This window comes from Rosa chinensis, chromosome 6 (genome assembly GCF_002994745.2).
Source record: "Rosa chinensis cultivar Old Blush chromosome 6, RchiOBHm-V2, whole genome shotgun sequence".
NCBI lineage: Eukaryota > Viridiplantae > Streptophyta > Magnoliopsida > Rosales > Rosaceae > Rosa > Rosa chinensis.
The window spans coordinates 62,766,734-62,785,749 of NC_037093.1; the positions used below are offsets into that span (position 1 = coordinate 62,766,734).

Here is a 19,016-nt window from a genome sequence, read left to right on the forward strand (position 1 = left end):
AGCTTTTCTGGAAAATTTTCACCGGTTCGATTCGGCCACTTAGAGGTAAAATTGATCAATGTTGTAGTTGAGAAGTTGATTGGGTCTGTTGAGATGATGTTGTTGCCGGAATTTGGTGGTCATCGGAGAAGGTCGCCGCCGGCGCGTGGGCCACTGTAGGTAGCGCGTGGTGGCGCGTAGAGCTGTGTTTTAATTGTCGTTTTAATCCCACATACCCCATAATGATTGTAGAATGTAATACTTGAAGTTTGGTGGAAATCGGAGGAATTAGGAATTGAGTTTAAATTGATTAATTAACGATTACGTGGTTTCGATCGCCGGAATTCTTTCGAATTCAATCTAGAATTTATTTATCGATGAATGAATATTGATGGAGTGTTAAGGGTGGATGTTGTAGAGTGTTGAGGAGTCGGATTTTAGGAAGAGGGATGTTTTGAATTTCCAATTATAAGTATCGTAAAGTTAAAGTTCCGTCCTGTGAATTATATATTTATGATTGTTATTCGTACAGGACGAGAGGAGTCTCCATACGAGGAAAATACCGAGCGACATCAGGATTGAGCATATATTGTGAGTGGACTTTTATTTGCAAAAGAATGATGCATGCATTTATTTAATCGGTTCCGAAGTTATAATTTATTTATCAATTTACTTTCTCGAGCATATGATTATTTTCGGAAACAGTTTTGGTTAATTGATTTATTTGATGGTTTTATGGCGTGCGGGGTCACGTCATTGGATTATGCTTATTTTCCTTTATTTATTTATCTCCGATGGGATTCCCGGATTTATACTATTTATATTTTATTTATATTCGGTAAATTGAGATTTTTATGAGATTCAAGGAAATTAATCTTTATATTTATTTATATTCCTTTTATTTTGAAGATGAGATTATCTTGGCGTGTGGGACACGTCATTGGGAATTCATTTACGAGAATTGGGGAAGTTTTATGGATTTATACGGTTTTCGGATTTTCTGTTGCCATACTTGGGTGACTTATCATTGCTAGCATTGATTTTCCGCCTTTGTGGCGCGGTGATGGGATCACCGTAGCCCTCCGCCTTTGTGGCGCAGGTTACTGTCTTTGTGACAGTAATCTGTAGCCCGGTATCCTATCGCTACACTTAGTGGCGTAAGGGTATATTACGGGAGTCATGGGAGTATTTTTAGCCTGGGAGGCTATCACCCAAGCCTGGGAGGCTCACTTGTATGGCTATCGTCTTCCCCTACTCTTTATATTATTTTCGACTAGCGGGGCTAGTCCGATTTATTTTAGCCAGCGGGGCTGGTTCTTTTTCGTTGAGTATCGGAGTTTCCACATTTTCTTTTATTCGATTGTGACTAGCGGGGCTAGTCGGCTTTCATGAGTGGAACTCCTTTTGTTTTACTTTCGTTAATCCTTGCATGCATCGGGATTTGTAAAGAAATAAATGTGGGAAAGTATAAAATACATTTGGTTTTAAATTGTTTATTTTTGTCCACTCACGCTAACGTTTTTACGTACTTTCCCCTGGGCCCTTCGGTTTCAAATGCCCAGTTTTCAGTGTTGCTGCTCGGCGTCCTGAAGTGAGCCATAGTGACCGCATCCGCTTCCGTCATCATATTTTGTAGGTTATTTATTTAGCCTACTGTACTCTGTGTTAAACTTATATTCCTAGAATGCTCTGATTACTAAGGGATATGTGACCCAAACTTGTACGAATTATATTGGAGGTCTATGACCTAACTTTGGTGATTGTAGTAACTTATACCTTTTGGAGATTATGTTTGATGCTGTTAGTTTTTGAGATGGGATTGGTAGAATTTGGGAGCAGGGTGACTCCAGGAGTTGTGGCTGGATTATTAGAAGTGAATTTTGTTTTCCGCAGGATTTTGGGTTATCCATTTTTGAGGGAGGTTATGCCGAAATTTTTGGTAAATCTCCTTTAAAGGTGGGTCCCGCAGGACCACTTCGGATTTCAGGGTGGAATTCGGGGTGAGTCCTGTCAGATTGGCTCTGATGGTCGTCATCAACGGCTGTAATTAATCTTGAAGTAGGCTATCTTGGATTGAACTCTCCTTATTGGCTGACATGAACTTCAAGTCGACTGAAATACTACTTGATTAAATTTCATGTTTATCGCTTATCGGCCTCTCTGACAATCGGCCATTATCTTTCTAAGTTGAGTTCGGGTTGGAAACCAATTAGAGTATTGGCCAATGGGCTTTTAGACAATAAACCAATGACTACGGGCCGACCGATAACCAAAGGCCTAGCTTCGTCTGCCTCTCTGACCATCGGCCATTATCTTTCTAAGTTGAGTTCGGGTTGGAAACTAATTAGAGTATTGGCCAATGAGCTTTTAGACAATAAACCAATGACTATGGGCCGGCCGATAACCAAAGGCCTAGCTTCGTCTGACTCAACTTGGACCAACTGACATGTCCACTCATTCACCGGCCACCATTTCCAGCTACCGGCCCAAATTACTTGTGGAGCGGCTCATTGTAATTAGAAATCACTCAATAACTATATGCACATTAGCTATGTCCGAGTGGCCATGCAAATGTGGGTACAAACAATTAGTCGTCACAATTTCTTGTATTTTGTCTTATTTTTTTCAATTATGAGTGGGAATTCTCTTGCATTTCTGTGTATATAACCTAGGCATTTCACTCCATTAACCGGACTAATTTCACATCTGGATGCTGTTCTGATACTTGCTAGCTGGCTAGGGTTTCATTAGCCAAAAAAAAAAAAAAAGAGCTTGCTAGGGTTTCAATTTCTGGAATTAGCTCCAGGTTATGGTATAGCAGTTATGTTAATTGATTACTTTTGTAAATGTCAGCCGCTTAAGCCCATTGCCTAACCTGTCAAATGGCTATGGTCCACCGGAGATAAGTCTTGGTTAAATTTCTGTTTAGTTTTCTCTTGATTAGGTGAGGTCTTGTTCCAAGCCTATAAGCATATAATAGATGAGTTTGTCCAAAAGCCCATCCATAATATTTGTCTTTATAGTTATGGAGTAGGCTGCAATGAACCAATGGATTTGTAGACCAAAGGGGGCCCCACTGATGTGGCTAGTTATCATCCTCACAACTTGATTACTTTTTGTTGACTGGTAATGAGACGTTAACTGTAATTCTAGTTTTGTTGACTGGTAATGGGACGTTAACTGTAATTCCCGTTCCGTCATGGTGAAAGCAGCAGGGGTTAATGGTATTTTGGCATCTGGGATGAGGTTTACAGTTAGGTTGGCATCAAAACCATGAAAACTTGTCTGGTTTGGGCGTTTGGCAGCTCCTCCCTTGGGCTTCAGACGGGGTCAGAAGTGAATTACGAATCAGACCAATTTGCGAATCGAGCGACCTTCCCATGCAATGATGTGGTGGTGATTGGTGAACCTCTCGAACACAATCAGGGGTGCCAGGCTTGGCTCAATAGTCATCCCACAAGCAGGTTACTCTTTGCTTTGCTTTATCAGTCTCCTATTTTCCAAGCTTTCAGTCCAAAAGACCTGGGCTTTGTTCACCACTTAGTTTTTGACTACTTTATCCATCTGAAATTGTTATCATTTCGATTTCTTACTTATTTTTTTTGGGATGCCTGATATATGGGCTTGGTCTTATTTGCACAAATTTTGAGCTATTGGCATGGATGTTTCGATTGCTTAATCAAGTTCGATTATTTTTATTATGGTATTTGAAATGATGAACTGAAAGGGGTTATGGGCTCTGCTCATCTATGTGATAAACAGTGTTGTATAGAAATTTGAATTAGAAAGCTGGCAGCGTGTATGTGCTTGAGTTGATGGTAGGAAAGATTGAATCTTTTGTGAGATGTATGATATTAAAGTTTAAGGTTCTTAAACACTTGGTTTGAGGAATTGGTGTTTGCTTCTTCAGTTTTTTTTTTTTAAGGCTAATTTTGGCTTAGATAGTATGGGTAAGTTCCAATTATGGAGATCTCAAGAGTTGAAGAGAAATTCGGTACTAAGCCATTTCAGTGCCCTGTTAAAATTTCTTGCAGCTGGTTACCTAAACTCAGTATATGGCTGAGAGTTCAGTTCTTGATGCACAGTTAGCCTTACTTGATGCCCTCCATTAGCCTTTCTGTTTGCAGTATATTATTAATTGTTGTACTATGGCCTGATGACTCCAGCATTTTTTTAGGAAACATGTTAACATAGACCAATGCCCAATTCACTTATGAAGCAGCTATTGAATTTACTGTTACTTATGAATGACGAAATTTTTTGTGATGCAGAAACTGTAGATTCATTTCACCTTCTCCCTCCCACAGAAAACTATGTTCCTCTATTCAAGGATGCATGGAGATTTTGGTGACTGTCTATTTGATTTCTTGTCCCACTATTGCAAAACTTGAGAAATTTGTATACCTTTATTCTATTACCATTCAAATTTTGGCTCCCATTATTGGGGCTTCTGAGAAATCAAACATTGACTTGAGAGATGAAATGCAAGAATTTGAGTCTCCTTTTAGTAGAAGTCATTGATGTACTGCAATTGGAAGTTAGAACTAGTAATCTCCTTTCATTGATGATTTATTGAACTATGTACAAACTAACATTGTGAACTTACAAAGGGGCCTCATTCAATTTTGAGCAAATAGTGTCATATGTACAATTGACAGTTGAGGAAATTTAAAAGCTAATAGTGAACACTTAATCTAGTTCATAACTAAAAGTACAATGGCAAGTACAATGGCTAGCAGATTAATCCCAAGTTAGAGCAGAATATTAAAAAAATGAGGCATTTTGAACGTGCAGGCGGCTGGTAAGCTGGTAGATTAATGTTCATTGCATTTCCGAGTCCTTCATTTGTCGAACAATTGAGGCCGGGAGGAGACAAATATCTCCTATAGGATCGATCATAAACAACATTCAAAGGTAAAAAGTAACAATATCTCCCAAGTGTCTATGTTCAACACCATTTAAAGACAGAAAAAATGTAGTTAGTATTCATCCATTCAACATTCTCTCTACCCACGCTATAGGATTACAAGGTAAACTGCTACTAAACTCAGTTCACAAAAGACAATGAAAGAAATTATACAAGTAACCCTCTGAAAGGTTAATTAATTAATCATCTCAACTCCCTTGCTAAAGCGACACCATATTCTAAATAATAACAAATAGCAAAACTAGAATAAGAATTAAGTCGAATCAAATGTGAGTTGCAATAGAAAGCAAATTAAGGAGTTTGCTTGAAAAATACCTATAAGATGTTTCCCAAGTTGGACTTCAACTTCAGTACCAAACAAAATATTACTGGCCAGGGATTTGAGAGGATCCACAGTAGGATCAACATATCTGTGGTGCATACACTAGCCTCCACCTTGCCTGGTCAAACTTTCCCTTCCCTTCTATCCTCGACATTAGTTTTTCAAGTGTTGTAGTTGCAAGCTTTTGAAATGCAAGTTGCCCTCACCTTCCAAGATGGACTCTGCCAATAGACTTTCAAAGACTCTAGCAGCCTGCGTATAATGAACAAATGTGTTAGATTAAATTGCCTATAATTCCAGGTAATGAGAAGTGAAAACTTGAACCAACTTGTGCAATTCCAAGAATTAACTAAAGCAGAACTTGAGGAGAAACAAAATGTTCTGAAACTGATAGAAATGAATGAAAAAAACATAGCTTGTGTTAACAAATGATTCCCACTCATTCTAGCAATATAATTTACATGTAGCTTTCTATGTCTTCCGTCAGTTTTCAACATATAAAGCTCCATCTTCAAAAGATAATTTCTTTTAAGAGTAAGAATCAATTATAGCCTGACAGGATGAAGAATTGATGGGGGTACAAATACAATTGCTGTTTGATTGTGTGTGAATTGAAATTGTTGACTTCATATTCATGAATTTAAGGTGATCTACAGCTTCAATCAACCATGATAAGAACTTCTGGAATAGAATGGGCATAATTAAATAGTAAATACTAGTAAAATTTGAGCTAGAGTCGCTAAACCCATTTGGAAAAGTAGAATGCTATGGTTGGAAATAAGAGGACAATAGTTGATAAGAAACTGATTGAATGGGATATAATTTTGCAAGAGCAATTCTAGAATATATAAACCCACCATGACCGGACGCACGACTAGTAAGCAATAATGTCAGGATGGAAAAGATAATCGGAATTACAATTGCCCGGCAAAATTTGTTGTTGGACAACAATTAGGAATTAAACCTAGTGAGGGGGTGTGCCGTGTTGCTCACAGGCGGGATTTGACTCCGGTGACAGTTCACAGAAGACGCTCTCCTGAAACTAGGCTCTGTTTACACATTTATGGTTTCTTCCATGATATTTTGTAGAGATTAAGGATGTGTTGGGCCTCGTTGATTGTTTGCTGACTAAGTCTTTGTGACTTATCTCTTTATGATCGTGTTTGTTATTTCCTTGTTAATAACACCCTGGTTTGTAGGGTTAAGATTAGGTTTTGAATTGTTCTTCCTCTAGTTAACCACGTTTATAGGACATGTAAAACGTGGATGCAGTTTGTTATTATTCCTGTGTAACGTCCTGGACCTAAATTTTACCGTTTACTAGTCATTTGGATGGGAAACGACAATTTCTTTTACTTTTTACTTGTTTAGATACTTTTAGTGGCCCTAAAAGTTGACTTTTTGTTCGGGTCAAAATTTGAGGAAAGGTTCTTCATGAAAGTTGTAGGGGACGTTAAACCGAGCGCGTGCATATGTGGTGCGTAAAAATCGGACTTAGTATACAAGAGTTGTGGCCAAAAATGTGAAGTTACTGTTCATGGTAATTTTTGATTAAAATAGAAAGTTACCTAGGGTAGGTTTCCATTTCCGGAAACCCACCCTTCCTCTTTCTCTCTCCTCTCCCCCGACCTCTCTCTTCTCAGTTCGGCCGTTTTCTTCTCTTCCTCTGATTTGCCGCTTTCCGGCCACCAACCGGCGTGCCACCGGTCACCAGAGGAGCGCCTCCTCCCTCCAAGCACCCCAGCAACCTGGGTTTGGGACGATTTGGCCGGAAAACTCAGATTGAAGCAAAAACTTCCTCCGGCTGCAGTTTGAAGCTTTTGCCGATTTCCGGCGATTCCGGCCACCTCCGGTCCCCATTTCGCCGTCGAAGGTTCGGTTTTCATCACTGATCATTTCCCCTATGGCCTTGTAACATGATTTGAAGTATAGAGGCCGGATCGAAGTTAGGGTTCTTGATTTTTCTGGGTTTTTGTTCATTGATCGATTTCGACTGTTTTTAGTTGTTATTTGGAAATGTTGTAGTTATGAAGTTGAATCAGTGTGTTGTGTAGATGGTGTACCTAAAATTTGGTGGCCGGAGGTGGAGGTTGGCACCGGCGCGTGGAACTCACGCTCCGCCACTGTAGGTGGCGCGTGAGTTGTTGTCTTGGCCGGAATTTTGACATGTTATTATAATTGATCGATTATTACGTCTAGTTTAATAATCGTAGCTTGGAAATGGATTTGGAGGTGAATTGATTATGAATATTGGTGTTTGTTCAAAAAATGGTGAAATTGTTAATCGAATTACGAGGAATCCATCCATCGGATTTCCTCGGTTTGGCCTTTGAGCCATACATTAAAGGAATAATATTATTGAAGAAGATTGGGAGAAATTGGGCAATTAAAGATGATGTTAGGGTTTGGTTTTAATTATCCCAATTTAGTTTTCCATCCGGTAATTAAAGTTACGAACGTTATATTTGTGTACAGGACGTGATACCGACCTATCGCTCGACGAGGACCCTTACGCTTGGATACCACGTTAGCCGTATATCGTGAGTGGACTTTTATTTTTCAAAGAATGATGCATGCATTTATTTAAATAGTTCCGAAGTTATAAATTATTTATCAATTTACTTTCTTGAGCACACGATTATTTTCGGAAACGGTTTTGGTTAATTGATTTACTTGGAGATTTTATGGCGTGCGGGGTCACGTCATTGGATTACGCTTATCTTTTCTTATTTATTTATTTCCGATATGATTTCCGGATTTATACTACTTATATTATATTTATATTCGGCAATTGAGATTTTTATGAAATTCTATGAAGTTAATCTTTATACTTATTTATATCCTATTTATTTTGAAGATGAGGTTATCTTGGCGTGTGGGACACGTCGTTGGAAATTTATTTACGAGAGTTGGGGAAGTTTTATGGATTTACTTGGCTTTCGGATTTTCTTTGCCATACTTTGGGTGACTTATCATTGCTAGCATTGATTTCCGCCTTTGTGGCGCGGTGATGGGATCACCGTAGCCCTCCGCCTTTGTGGCGCAGGTTACTGTCTATGTGATAGTAATTCTGTAGCCCGGTATCCTATCGCTACACTTAGTGGTGTAAGGGTATATTACGGGAGTTATGGGAGTATTTTAGCCTGGGAGGCTATCACCCAAGCCTGGGAGGCTCACTTGTATGGCTATCGCTTTCCCCCACTCACTTTACTACTTTAGCTAGCGGGGCTAGCTCGATTTTTGTTTAACCAGCGGGGCTGGTCTTATTTTCCTTGAATATCAGAGTTCCAACTGTTATTTTAAATCGTATGTGGCTAGCGGGGCTAGTCGGTTTTCATGAGTGGAACTCCTTTTGTTTTATTTTCGTAAATCCTTGCATGCATCGGGAATTTTAAAGAAATAAATGTGGGAAAGTATAAAAATCCATTTGGTTTATATTTGTTTATTTTTGTCCACTCACACTAACGTTTTTATGTACTTTCCCCTGGGCCCTTCGGTTTCAAATGCCCAGTTCGCAGTGTAGCTGTTCGGCTTTAGGAGTTGAGGCTTAGCACCACCGCTGTCATCTATTCCTTGTAGGTTACTTGCTAACCTACTTTGTATATCATTGTTCTTTTGGTGTTAGACTGCTCTGATAACCTTGAGATGTTTGTATTAATATTGTAACCTATGACTTGGTTGTAATTTGAGTTAATTGGATAATTTGTTATTCTAAATTGTGGAATTGTGCGGTTTTGGGAGCAGGGTGGCTCCAGGAGTTTTGGGAGGGTTGTTTAGAAGTGAAATTGAAATTCTACAGGTTTTGGGTTACCCATTTTTAAGGGAGGTTATGCCGACATTTTTGGTAACCCTTCTTTGAAGGTGGGTCCCGCAGGGCCACTTCGGGTTCCAGGGTGGAATCCGGGGCGGGTCCTGTCATCCTGTTTGTAATGGCTGTATAAAGCCAAGGTTGTTTCATTGAATAAGGTGTGCGTTCAAGCCCACAAAACTTTGAGTTGTCTGGGTTAGAGTTTAAGCTTCCAACAAGTGGTATCAGAGCCCCACCACGGGGCCTGATCTGAGTGAAAGAAATAGCAGATTTCTTAGAGAGTGAGAGAGAGCCAGAAGAGAGAATGGCTTCAAGTTCAGAGGGAGGCTTTGTGCAGCCTGCCATACCGAAATTTGATGGCCACTATGATCACTGGGCCATGTTGATGGAAAATTTCTTGAGGTCAAAGGAGTATTGGCCATTGATCGAAGATGGAATCACAACGGTGGAGAATGAGGCAGCATTGACGGAGGCACAAAGGAAGGCTATTGATGAACAAAAACTTAAGGATCTCAAAGTGAAGAACTATCTCTTCCAATCCATTGATCGTACGATAATGGAAACAATCCTTAACAGAGAAACAGCCAAGAATATTTGGGATTCCATGAAACAGAAGTTCCAAGGGTCAACTAGAGTCAAGCGTGCCCAATTACAAGCCTTTAGGAGAGAGTTCGAAGTCCTACAGATGAAGGAAGGTGAGAAGGTAAATGAATACTTCTCTAGGACTCTTGCAATTGCCAATAAAATGAAGATTCATGGGGAGAGGATGGAGCAGGTGGTAATCATCGAAAAAATATTGAGGTCTATGAGCTCAAAGTTTGATTACGTGGTGTGCTATGTTGAAGAGTGCAATAACTTGGAGACTTTGACAATAGATGAGCTGCAGAGTAGTCTTTTGGTGCACGAACAAAGGATGAACGGACATGGGAATGAAGAACAGGCACTAAAGGTCAGCCATGAAGAGAGGGTTGGCACTAGAGGCAGAGGAAGAGGCATGTTTCGAAGAAGAGGAAGAGGAAGGGGTCGGTCGCAGCTTAATAAGGCAATCGTAGAATGTTACAAGTGCCACAAGCTAGGACACTTTCAATATGAGTGCCCTAGCTGGGAGAAGAATGTCCATTATGCTGAACTTGATGAAAGTGAAGAGATGTTGCTAATGTCATATGTTGAGATGCACAATTCCAAGAGAGAGGAGGTGTGGTTCTTAGACTCCGGCTGCAGCAATCACATGACCGGAGACAAGCAGTGGTTTCTTAATCTTGACGAAACTTTCAGACAAACAGTGAAGCTCGGCAATAATACAAAGATAGCAGTAGTAGGGAAGGGAAGCATCAGATTGCATATTCATGGAGCTACTCAGGTGATCACTGATGTATTTTATATTCCTAAGCTCAAGAATAACTTGCTTAGTATTGGACAACTCCAAGAGAAGAATGTGGCTATTTTGATTCAATATGGAGTTTGCAAAGTTTACCATCCTGTGAAAGGATTGATTATGGAGACCCCTATGACTGCTAATAGAATGTTTGTGGTGCTTGCCTCTGTGCCAACTCATGCTCCAGGTCCGACTTGTTTTCAAATGACATCTGAGGATACCACTCACTTATGGCATAGGAGATTTGGAGATTTGAGTCTCAAGGGTTTGAGAACCTTGGCATACAAGAAGCTGGTGAATGGTTTGCCACCTCTCAAAGCCTCATTCAAATTATGCACAGATTGTGTTATTGGGAAGCAGCATCGAGACTCAATTCCAAAGAAAAGTTTGTGGAGAGCTTCTCAACCACTACAACTCGTGCATTCCGACATCTGTGGTCCAATTACTCCTGAGTCAAATAGCCACAAAAGGCACATAATCTCTTTCATAGATGATTATAGTCGGAAAGTATGGACATATTTCTTACATGCCAAGTTAGAAGCTTTCACTATTTTTAAAAACTTCAAGAGCATGGTAGAGAAAGAAACTGGAAAGTTTATTTGCTGTCTTCGTACTGACCGAGGTGGGGAGTTCACCTCGTTGGAATATAACCAATATTGCAGCTCAAATGGAATCGGTAGACAACTCACTGCAGCCTACACCCCACAGCAAAACGGGGTGGCAGAGAGAAAAAACCGAACCATTATGAACATGGTAAGGTGCATGCTGACGAACAAACAAGTTCCCAAAGAGTTCTGGCCAGAAGCGGTAAATTGGGCAGCACATGTTCTTAACCGATGTCCCATACTTGTAGTGAAAGACAAGACACCACAAGAAGCGTGGAGTGGACTCAAGCCTTCTGTAGAGCATTTTAAGGTGTTTGGCTGTATTGGACATGTTCACATACCAGATAACAAAAGGCAAAAGCTTGACAACAAAAGCTTCAGGTGTGTGTTTTTGGGCATAAGCGAAGAATCCAAGGCTTCCAGAATGTTTGATCCAGAGGCAAAAAGAATTGTCATAAGCTGAGATGTGGTGTTCGAAGAAGAGGAGAGGTGGAACTGGGGTAAGTCTGTTGAAGAAACTCGGTCTGATATACTTGAATGGGGAGATGAGGAAGAAGGAGAAGAGACCGAGGAAGATAATAATGAAGAAGAAGAGCAGATTGAGCAAACTGCTGAAGGTGGAATTAATGGCTTTGGTTCATCATCTTTAAGTGAAGCAGCAGCTAAAAATAATGCCTCAACTCTAATTAATACATCAAGTCCTGTTCAAGGGAGGATACGCAGAGTACCGGTATGGATGGAGGACTACGAAAGTGGTGAGTGTCACGCCCCTGATTTTACACACATGAAGATCAATATATATATAACCCCATAATTATATATGCGTGAACGTCCAGTCATCAATACAAAGTACCTGAAATCTTTTTCCCTTAAACTTACACACATATTGATGTCCTGAACCCTCAAAGTAAATATACACTCGCATCCAAAGAGTTATATATTACACAAGTTTACGAATTAAATTGTCAACAACAAAATAAAACGTAAAGGCTACTCAGAGTAACTATACAACGGAAGTCCTTATCAAAAGTAAAGTCACAAAGGTGGCTTCCTACCGTAAAGCTGCTAGCTCGCTGCCTCAACCTCGATTTTCCTAACCTGCAGGATTAACCCCTACACCGTTTGAATGGTGTACCGGGTTGCCACACAACAACCCGGTAAGCTTTTGCAAGCCCGTATGAGTAACTCAAAACCACACATGCACAACTCGCCTAACGAGGAAACCCATCAACTCGTAAAAAGGAACACACACCATGTTTTCCCAAAACAGCACATTCTTTTCCCAAAAGAAACAATAAAGGTCACACTGTGACCAAATCATATAAATTGAAACTCTGACAATTAAATATGATAAACAAGTCCTCCCAAGACATTTAAAAGAAAGAATCCCCGAAACTCCCTTTTAATACACATTCTCAAATCAACACAAGTCACCCCGTGACAAAATCATAATACTTGAAACTCTGAAAATTAAATATGATACACAAGTCCTCCCAGGACATTTAAAAGAAAGAATCCCCGAAAGTCCCTTTTAAAACACATTCTCAAATCAACACAAGTCACCCCGTGACAAAATCATAATAATTGAAAATCTGACAATTAAATATGATAAACAAGTCCTCCCAGGACATTTCAAAGAAAGAATCCCCGAAACTCCCTTTTAAAAACACATTCTCAAATCAACACAAGTCACCCCGTGACCAAATCATAATAATTGAAACTCTGACAATTAAATATGATAAACAAGTCCTCCCAGGACATTTAAAAGAAAGAATCCCCGAAACTCCCTTTTAAAACACATTCTCAAATCAACACAAGTCACCCCGTGACAAAATCATAATAATTGAAACTCTGACAATTAAATATGATAAACAAGTCCTCCCAGGATATTTAAAAGAAAGAATCCCCGAAACTCTCTTTTAAAAACACGTACTCATGAGCATCAGATAGCTCCCTGCTACCCCCCATGATGTACTATGGCAACAGACTAGAGCTCTAACTGATCGTATCCACAAACCCGGCCAAAGGCGTGAAGTCCCGATATATATGCCTGAGGTTACTCCCAGCAACCCCAAATCCTCAGACCTCCCAGGTCGTCAGATCAAAACCTTTCAAAATGGTCACTCAGGACCCAAAAGTTACTCAACTCACACAAAAGGAGATGTCACCCCGTGACCTCCAATCATCAGACCTCCCCGGTCATCAGATCAAAACATTAAATGAAACCAAAAGGAGAAATCACAACCTGTGACTCTCAGATCTTCCGACCCCTGGTCGTTAGATCAAAACATTCAAATCACATCAAAGCAACTCACACCAAATCTTGACACTTTTCAAAACAATAGAAATTCCTAATTCCCACAAAATGTTTCCCGAAAAGTCAAGCCCCCAAACAATAGAATGAAACCCATCAATAGCTATTGCTTCAATTCACTCATCAACCCACAAGAATATACATATTCCACGTAAATATATATATAAGTGGTCATTCACTCAGGAAGGCCACTAATACCAACTATAGTTTGCAGTTAACTAAATAACTCTCAAAACAATAAGGTCAACCCGTTCGTGAATGAACTTCGTGAGATTACTCACCTCGAACTCCTGCTGCGTCTTCAATACAGAACCGAACCAAAACTATCACCAACAACTCGTCCAAATACTTCGTCAAGTACCTAATCACAATCGGTTTCCACTTAGTAATAATTCACAAACGATTTAAGTCCGAAACCCCTGTTTTGAACTAAAATCCCCAAAGTGGCGCCAATCAAGGCAAAACCACATCCGAGACCTCCCAAAGTCTCCGGAATACGTCAACGATCAATGTGACCAAACCACAAGTCGATCGGACGCTCAAATCCTCACAGATAGAATAAATTGATCGGTATGAAACTGCAAAAATCATAACAATTCCAAACGAACTCCAAAACTTGCATATTATATATCGAAACGCTCGTATCAACGAGTAGAACATATATAATACCAAAAACAGTTCCTTAAGTGGCCGGAACACCGCCGGAACGCCGCCACAGACGGTGGCGCACCGCCGCCGGCCAAAACTCAATATTTCACAAAACTCCCAACATCAAAGTTCTTCATCTAAGCATGCTTGTGAACATTCATAACAGGCTCGAAGTCAGAAAACAAGCTTAAGGGATCGAAAACTACCTCACAAGCCGTGAACAGTAATCCCAACTGAGTTGAACCGATTTCCACGTAAATCGATCGAAACAAACACCATAGATCGACTCAGACGACCCCCACGAAGCCAAGGAAGGAAACTTGAAGCCGTGCCGTCGCCGGAGCTGCGATTTCCTGTCGGGTCCGATTTCCACAACTTGTGCCGCCGTGCAGCGCCACCACGAAGGAGAATCGCCGTAAGAGGCCACCACAGAGATGACCGGAGCAAGGAGGCGAGTCGTTCTGGGCTGGTTTCACCGGAAGAGGTCGCCGGAGATGCAAGTTCCGACCGGGTCGGATCGCCGGGTTCGGGTCGGGTTAGAAGGAAAATTTCGTTTCTGAAGGTAGCAGCCGAGAGAGAAGAGAGAGAGAAGAATGTTTCCGGAAACGGAAATAATGAAAATAGTAAGTTTCTCCTTCGGGAAACTTCTATTTATACCAAAATGGAAATTTCTTCCAATGGCCATAACTTTCTCATACGAACTCCGATTCTCGCGTTCTACATATCCACGAACTCGTATCGACGCTCTACAACTTTCGTGAAGGAAGTTTTTGGAGAATCTCAACGTATCAAAAGTCAACCTTGAACCTCCCCCCTAAAGTCATACTTTACGAATAAAAATTCGTCCGAAACACTTCCGCTCCGTCCAATAGCCACGACACCGTCTAACAACCATAAATTAGATTTCGGAAATTCCTTGGAAAATAATTACGAATTTCCGGGGCATCACAGTGAGGGTCTATCTGAGGATGAGGAAATGATGCAGCAGCTTGTTATATTCACTTCAACTAGTGATCCAACAACTTTTGAAGAGGCAGTCAAGAGTTCCACATGGAGAGAAGCAATGGACTTGGAAATCAAAGCCATTGAAAAGAATGGAACGTGGGATTTGACTGAGTTGCCGAGGGGAACTAAGAAGATTGGTGTAAAGTGGATATTCAAGACTAAACTGAACGAGAAAGGAGAAGTACACAAATACAAAGCCCGGCTCGTAGCAAAAGGGTACACTCAACAAGCCGGAATTGACTACACCGAGGTATATGCTCCTGTTGCTCGTTAGGACACTATTAGAATGATTCTTGCACTTGCAGCTAATAGAGAATGGAGTGTGTATCAACTTGATGTAAAAAGTGCCTTTTTGCATGGAAAGCTCATCCCTATATGGGCTCGAGCAAGCACCACGAGTCTGGTTCAGCAGAATAGAGTCCTACTTTATAAAAGAAGGATTTGAGAGATGTTTGTGTGAACACACTCTATTCATTAAGTATGGTGAAGGTGGAAGGGTTCTCATAGTCAGCTTGTATGTGGATGATCTCATCTTCACAGGGAACGATGAAAAGATGTTCAGTGAGTTCAAAGATTCAATGAAGCGAGAATTCGATATGTCTAATCATGGGAAGATGAAGTACTTCCTCGGAGTGGAGGTAGTGCAAAGTTCAGATGGGATATTTATATGCCAGAAGAAATATGCCAATGAGGTGCTAGAAAGGTTCGGAATGGAGAGCCTTAATCCCGTGAAAAATCCTATGGCACCTGGGTGCAGACTTGTGAAAGATGAAGGAGGTAAGAGAGTTGATGCCACTATTTACAAACAAATGGTGGGCAGCCTTATGTATCTGACTGCCACTCGACCGGACCTTATGTTTGTGGTAAGTTTGATCAGTCGCTTCATGGAGACACCTACAGAGCTGCATCAACAAGCTATGAAGAGGATTTTTCGTTATTTAAAAGGAACAACTGAGATGGGGATTCTGTACAAGAAAGGAGGAGAGGAATGTTTGGTGGCTTATTCAGATAGTGACTATGCAGGTGACCTTGACGATCGTAAAAGCACCTCAGGCTATGTTTTTAAGATAGGTTCTGGTGCTGTGGCATGGTCATCCAAGAAACAACCAGTGGTTACTCTCTCCACGACTGAAGCGGAGTTTATAGCAGCTGCTTCCTGTGCGTGCCAATGCGTGTGGATGCAAAGAATTCTGGGAAAGCTCGGTCTCAACCAAAGTAAGTGCACTACAATCTTCTATGACAATAATTCTGCAATTAAACTCTCGAAGAATCCTGTCATGCATGGCAGGAGCAAACATATTGATGTTCGGTTCCATTTCCTTCGAGATTTGTCCAAAGCTGGTGTGGTTGATTTAGTGTATTGTGGTTCTAAAGATCAGTTAGCAGATATTATGACTAAACCCCTGAAGTTAGATGCGTTCTTGAAGTTGAGAGAGCAGCTCGGAGTGTGCTTGAATACTGGAGTAAACTAACTGCATTTCTTGCAGGTCAGTTTAAGGGAGGATTTGTTGGGCCTCGTTGATTGCTTGCTGACTAAGTCTTTGTGACTTATCTCTTTATGATCGTGTTTGTTATTTCCTTATTAATAACACCCTGGTTTGTAGGGTTAAGATTAGGTTTTGAATTGTTCTTCCTCTAGTTAACCACGTTTATAGGACATGTAAAACGTGGATGCATTTTGTTATCATTCCTGTTTGTAATGGCTGTATAAAGCCAAGGTTGTTTCATTGAATAAGGTTTGCGTTCAAGCTCACAAAACTTTGAGTTGTCTGGGTTAGAGTTTAAGCTTCCAACAGGATGACCCAGAAGACTTCTCAAGTCTTCCAACCTTAACTCCTCTAGATGCACATGCCTTTCCCCTTCTCCCTTAAAAGCCCCTCTGGTAACAATTCGAATCACAGTTTCATCTAACTTGTCCTATGCGAGTTGACCCAGTCAGTCTAACGGAAAAGCAGACGGCATCTGTTGGTCTACAATTGTTTTAATTGGTTCATTCCAGACTCCTCCATCTTTAGATATAGTTGCCCAAAATTGGCTAAGACATCGACAACAAAGTTTGCTTCTCGAAAAATATGTTTGAATGAGATGGATTCAAATAAACCAGCAATGTGTTTGATGTCTCTAATAACTTACAAGTTGCAACAACCTCCAAGCTGGAGTTATTTTGCCATTCACCGAGTCAATAACCAGCTTTGAGTCGCCTTCTAGCTGCCAGAATGTTTTTCATACCCTTTTGTTTTAATCAGTAGTAGATTGTCTCATAGGGCAAGAGCTTATGTTGTAGGAATAGATTTGTAAAAGAAAAAGGTTAGGAAATAGGTTCTGTTCATGAACCAGAGAAAATTAAAATAAATAAAAGGTGGAAACACATCATAATTAACTCCGACTTTCAATTCTTTTTTTCTTGTAATTATGACAATAATTTGAAACTTAATTAAACATGGGATGGATGACTTCACCTAGTCTGGTTAATGAGTTCATATATGAGCCAGGTGCTTACTTCATGATTAACACATTTTCTTAACCCCCTTTCATAAGGAAAGAACTAAAACACAATCATGATGTCCTACAAAGATCATTAGAACAAGCTTGGCCCTCATCCACTTTTAACATTAACACAAAAGATTATTTAAATCTCTTCACAATCTCATTTCCATTTGTTAATTACTCCTACCCATTTTTCCAGGGCACAATTAGGCTGAGAATTGGAAACACATACAACTTGATACTTGCACAGGTTCAGGACCACCTACAGATGAACTTCAGCTCTCTTTTGGACATTGATTCAATTAAGTACCAAATTCTTAATTGATTCTAGATTACCTCTGTGGATTTGACTAATTATAATCATTAGGTCAGCTTTACTCAATTACTCTGGAGTCTGCAGGTACCTATATAATTAAGGCTGCAACAAAATGAATGGTAAACTTTGGCATTTCTATGACCAATCACTATGAATCACTAATCATTTTAGCTGTAATTCAGATAACTGTACTAACATCAGTAGACGGCCTTTAATCCGGGGTGTTCTATATCATTCTATAATGCTATCATTAGTTGTTAGATTAGCTCGCAAACGTGTAGTTACTAATTTAATGGTTACCGATTCTTGAATTTCAATATTTCAAAGTTTTATAAAATGTTCTCTTTAATCCAACTTCAAAACTTATGAATTACTCCTTGAACAAGTTAGAATTTGATTTTTTTTTAGGCTGCTGATGATAACTAAGGGAACATCTGTTAGGCTTAATAAAGAAAGAATTTAGAGAGGACAAGTGAATCCCATGCAAATGATTTGAGCACATGAACAATGCCCAACATCTCTTTTAGTTTATTGAGTTAGCCCAAATAGAATAAACTCAAGCCTGGAAAATCACACTTACCCTCATTTTAAATTTGTATGAAACGACACACACACCACCATCCATGATAGCAATACATTTCCCGGAGGAAGCTAGAGAATTAAGACACAGAATACAATGCACAATATTAGGCATAATCCAAGACCATTATCAGAGAGCTTTATCATACAAGTAAGGAGTGAAGAAGAAGCTGCCTCTCCCAAGTTGAATTTGTCTGCAATGAAAATCTTCAATCGTTTCCGAAAAATTATAATGAAACTTCTGTTTTCCATCCCCTCACCATCAGCAACTACACAGCATGGAATGAGTAGCAGTACTCCCAGGAAAAGAAACAGCACTAGCTGTGACAGATTTGAGCCCCCAAAGACTTCATGCAGTTCGTATTACTCTTCTCATTCGCATTACAACGAGGCCATCTCTGACTGCATCGAGTTCTTTAACAAGTCTAGCCAAGAGGATCATGAAGCCGGAGGGATGATTTCGGATGATCCAGATCAGTCCGGCTGCCATATGGTTTGATAGTCATACATGCGCGCTTCACGTACATTTTGGATATTATTCTGTTTTGCTTCATTTTTATTCTCAATACAGGTGTGATCTTTGCTCTTTTTTTTGGTTTCAACTTTCAAGCGCATGTATATTATACATGTGGCTGCTGGTGCATGCAACTA

General features: G+C 40.1%; 1 protein-coding gene and 1 long non-coding RNA gene across 2 annotated transcripts; one reads left to right on the forward strand and one right to left on the reverse strand.

Moving 5' to 3' along the window:
• Positions 1-4,729: 4,729 nt before the first annotated feature.
• LOC121049717 lies at positions 4,730-6,329 on the reverse strand. The gene is made up of 3 exons (XR_005801138.1): positions 6,086-6,329; positions 5,222-5,480; positions 4,730-4,862 (listed from the first exon to the last, which is right to left on the reverse strand). It is a non-coding gene; the product is annotated as an uncharacterized LOC121049717 (long non-coding RNA).
• A 12,168-nt stretch (positions 6,330-18,497) lies between these two features.
• LOC112171747 lies at positions 18,498-18,864 on the forward strand. Its single transcript, XM_024308882.2, has one exon. It carries the CDS (start codon positions 18,565-18,567, stop codon positions 18,862-18,864), a length of 300 nt encoding a protein of 99 aa, XP_024164650.2. The 5' UTR covers positions 18,498-18,564.
• The last annotated feature ends 152 nt before the right edge of the window (positions 18,865-19,016 follow it).

Bases quoted from the DNA above. Each gene is read 5' to 3' on its own strand.
- LOC112171747 (XM_024308882.2), top strand. From the start codon at position 18,565: ATGAAAATCTTCAATCGTTTCCGAAAAATTATAATGAAACTTCTGTTT.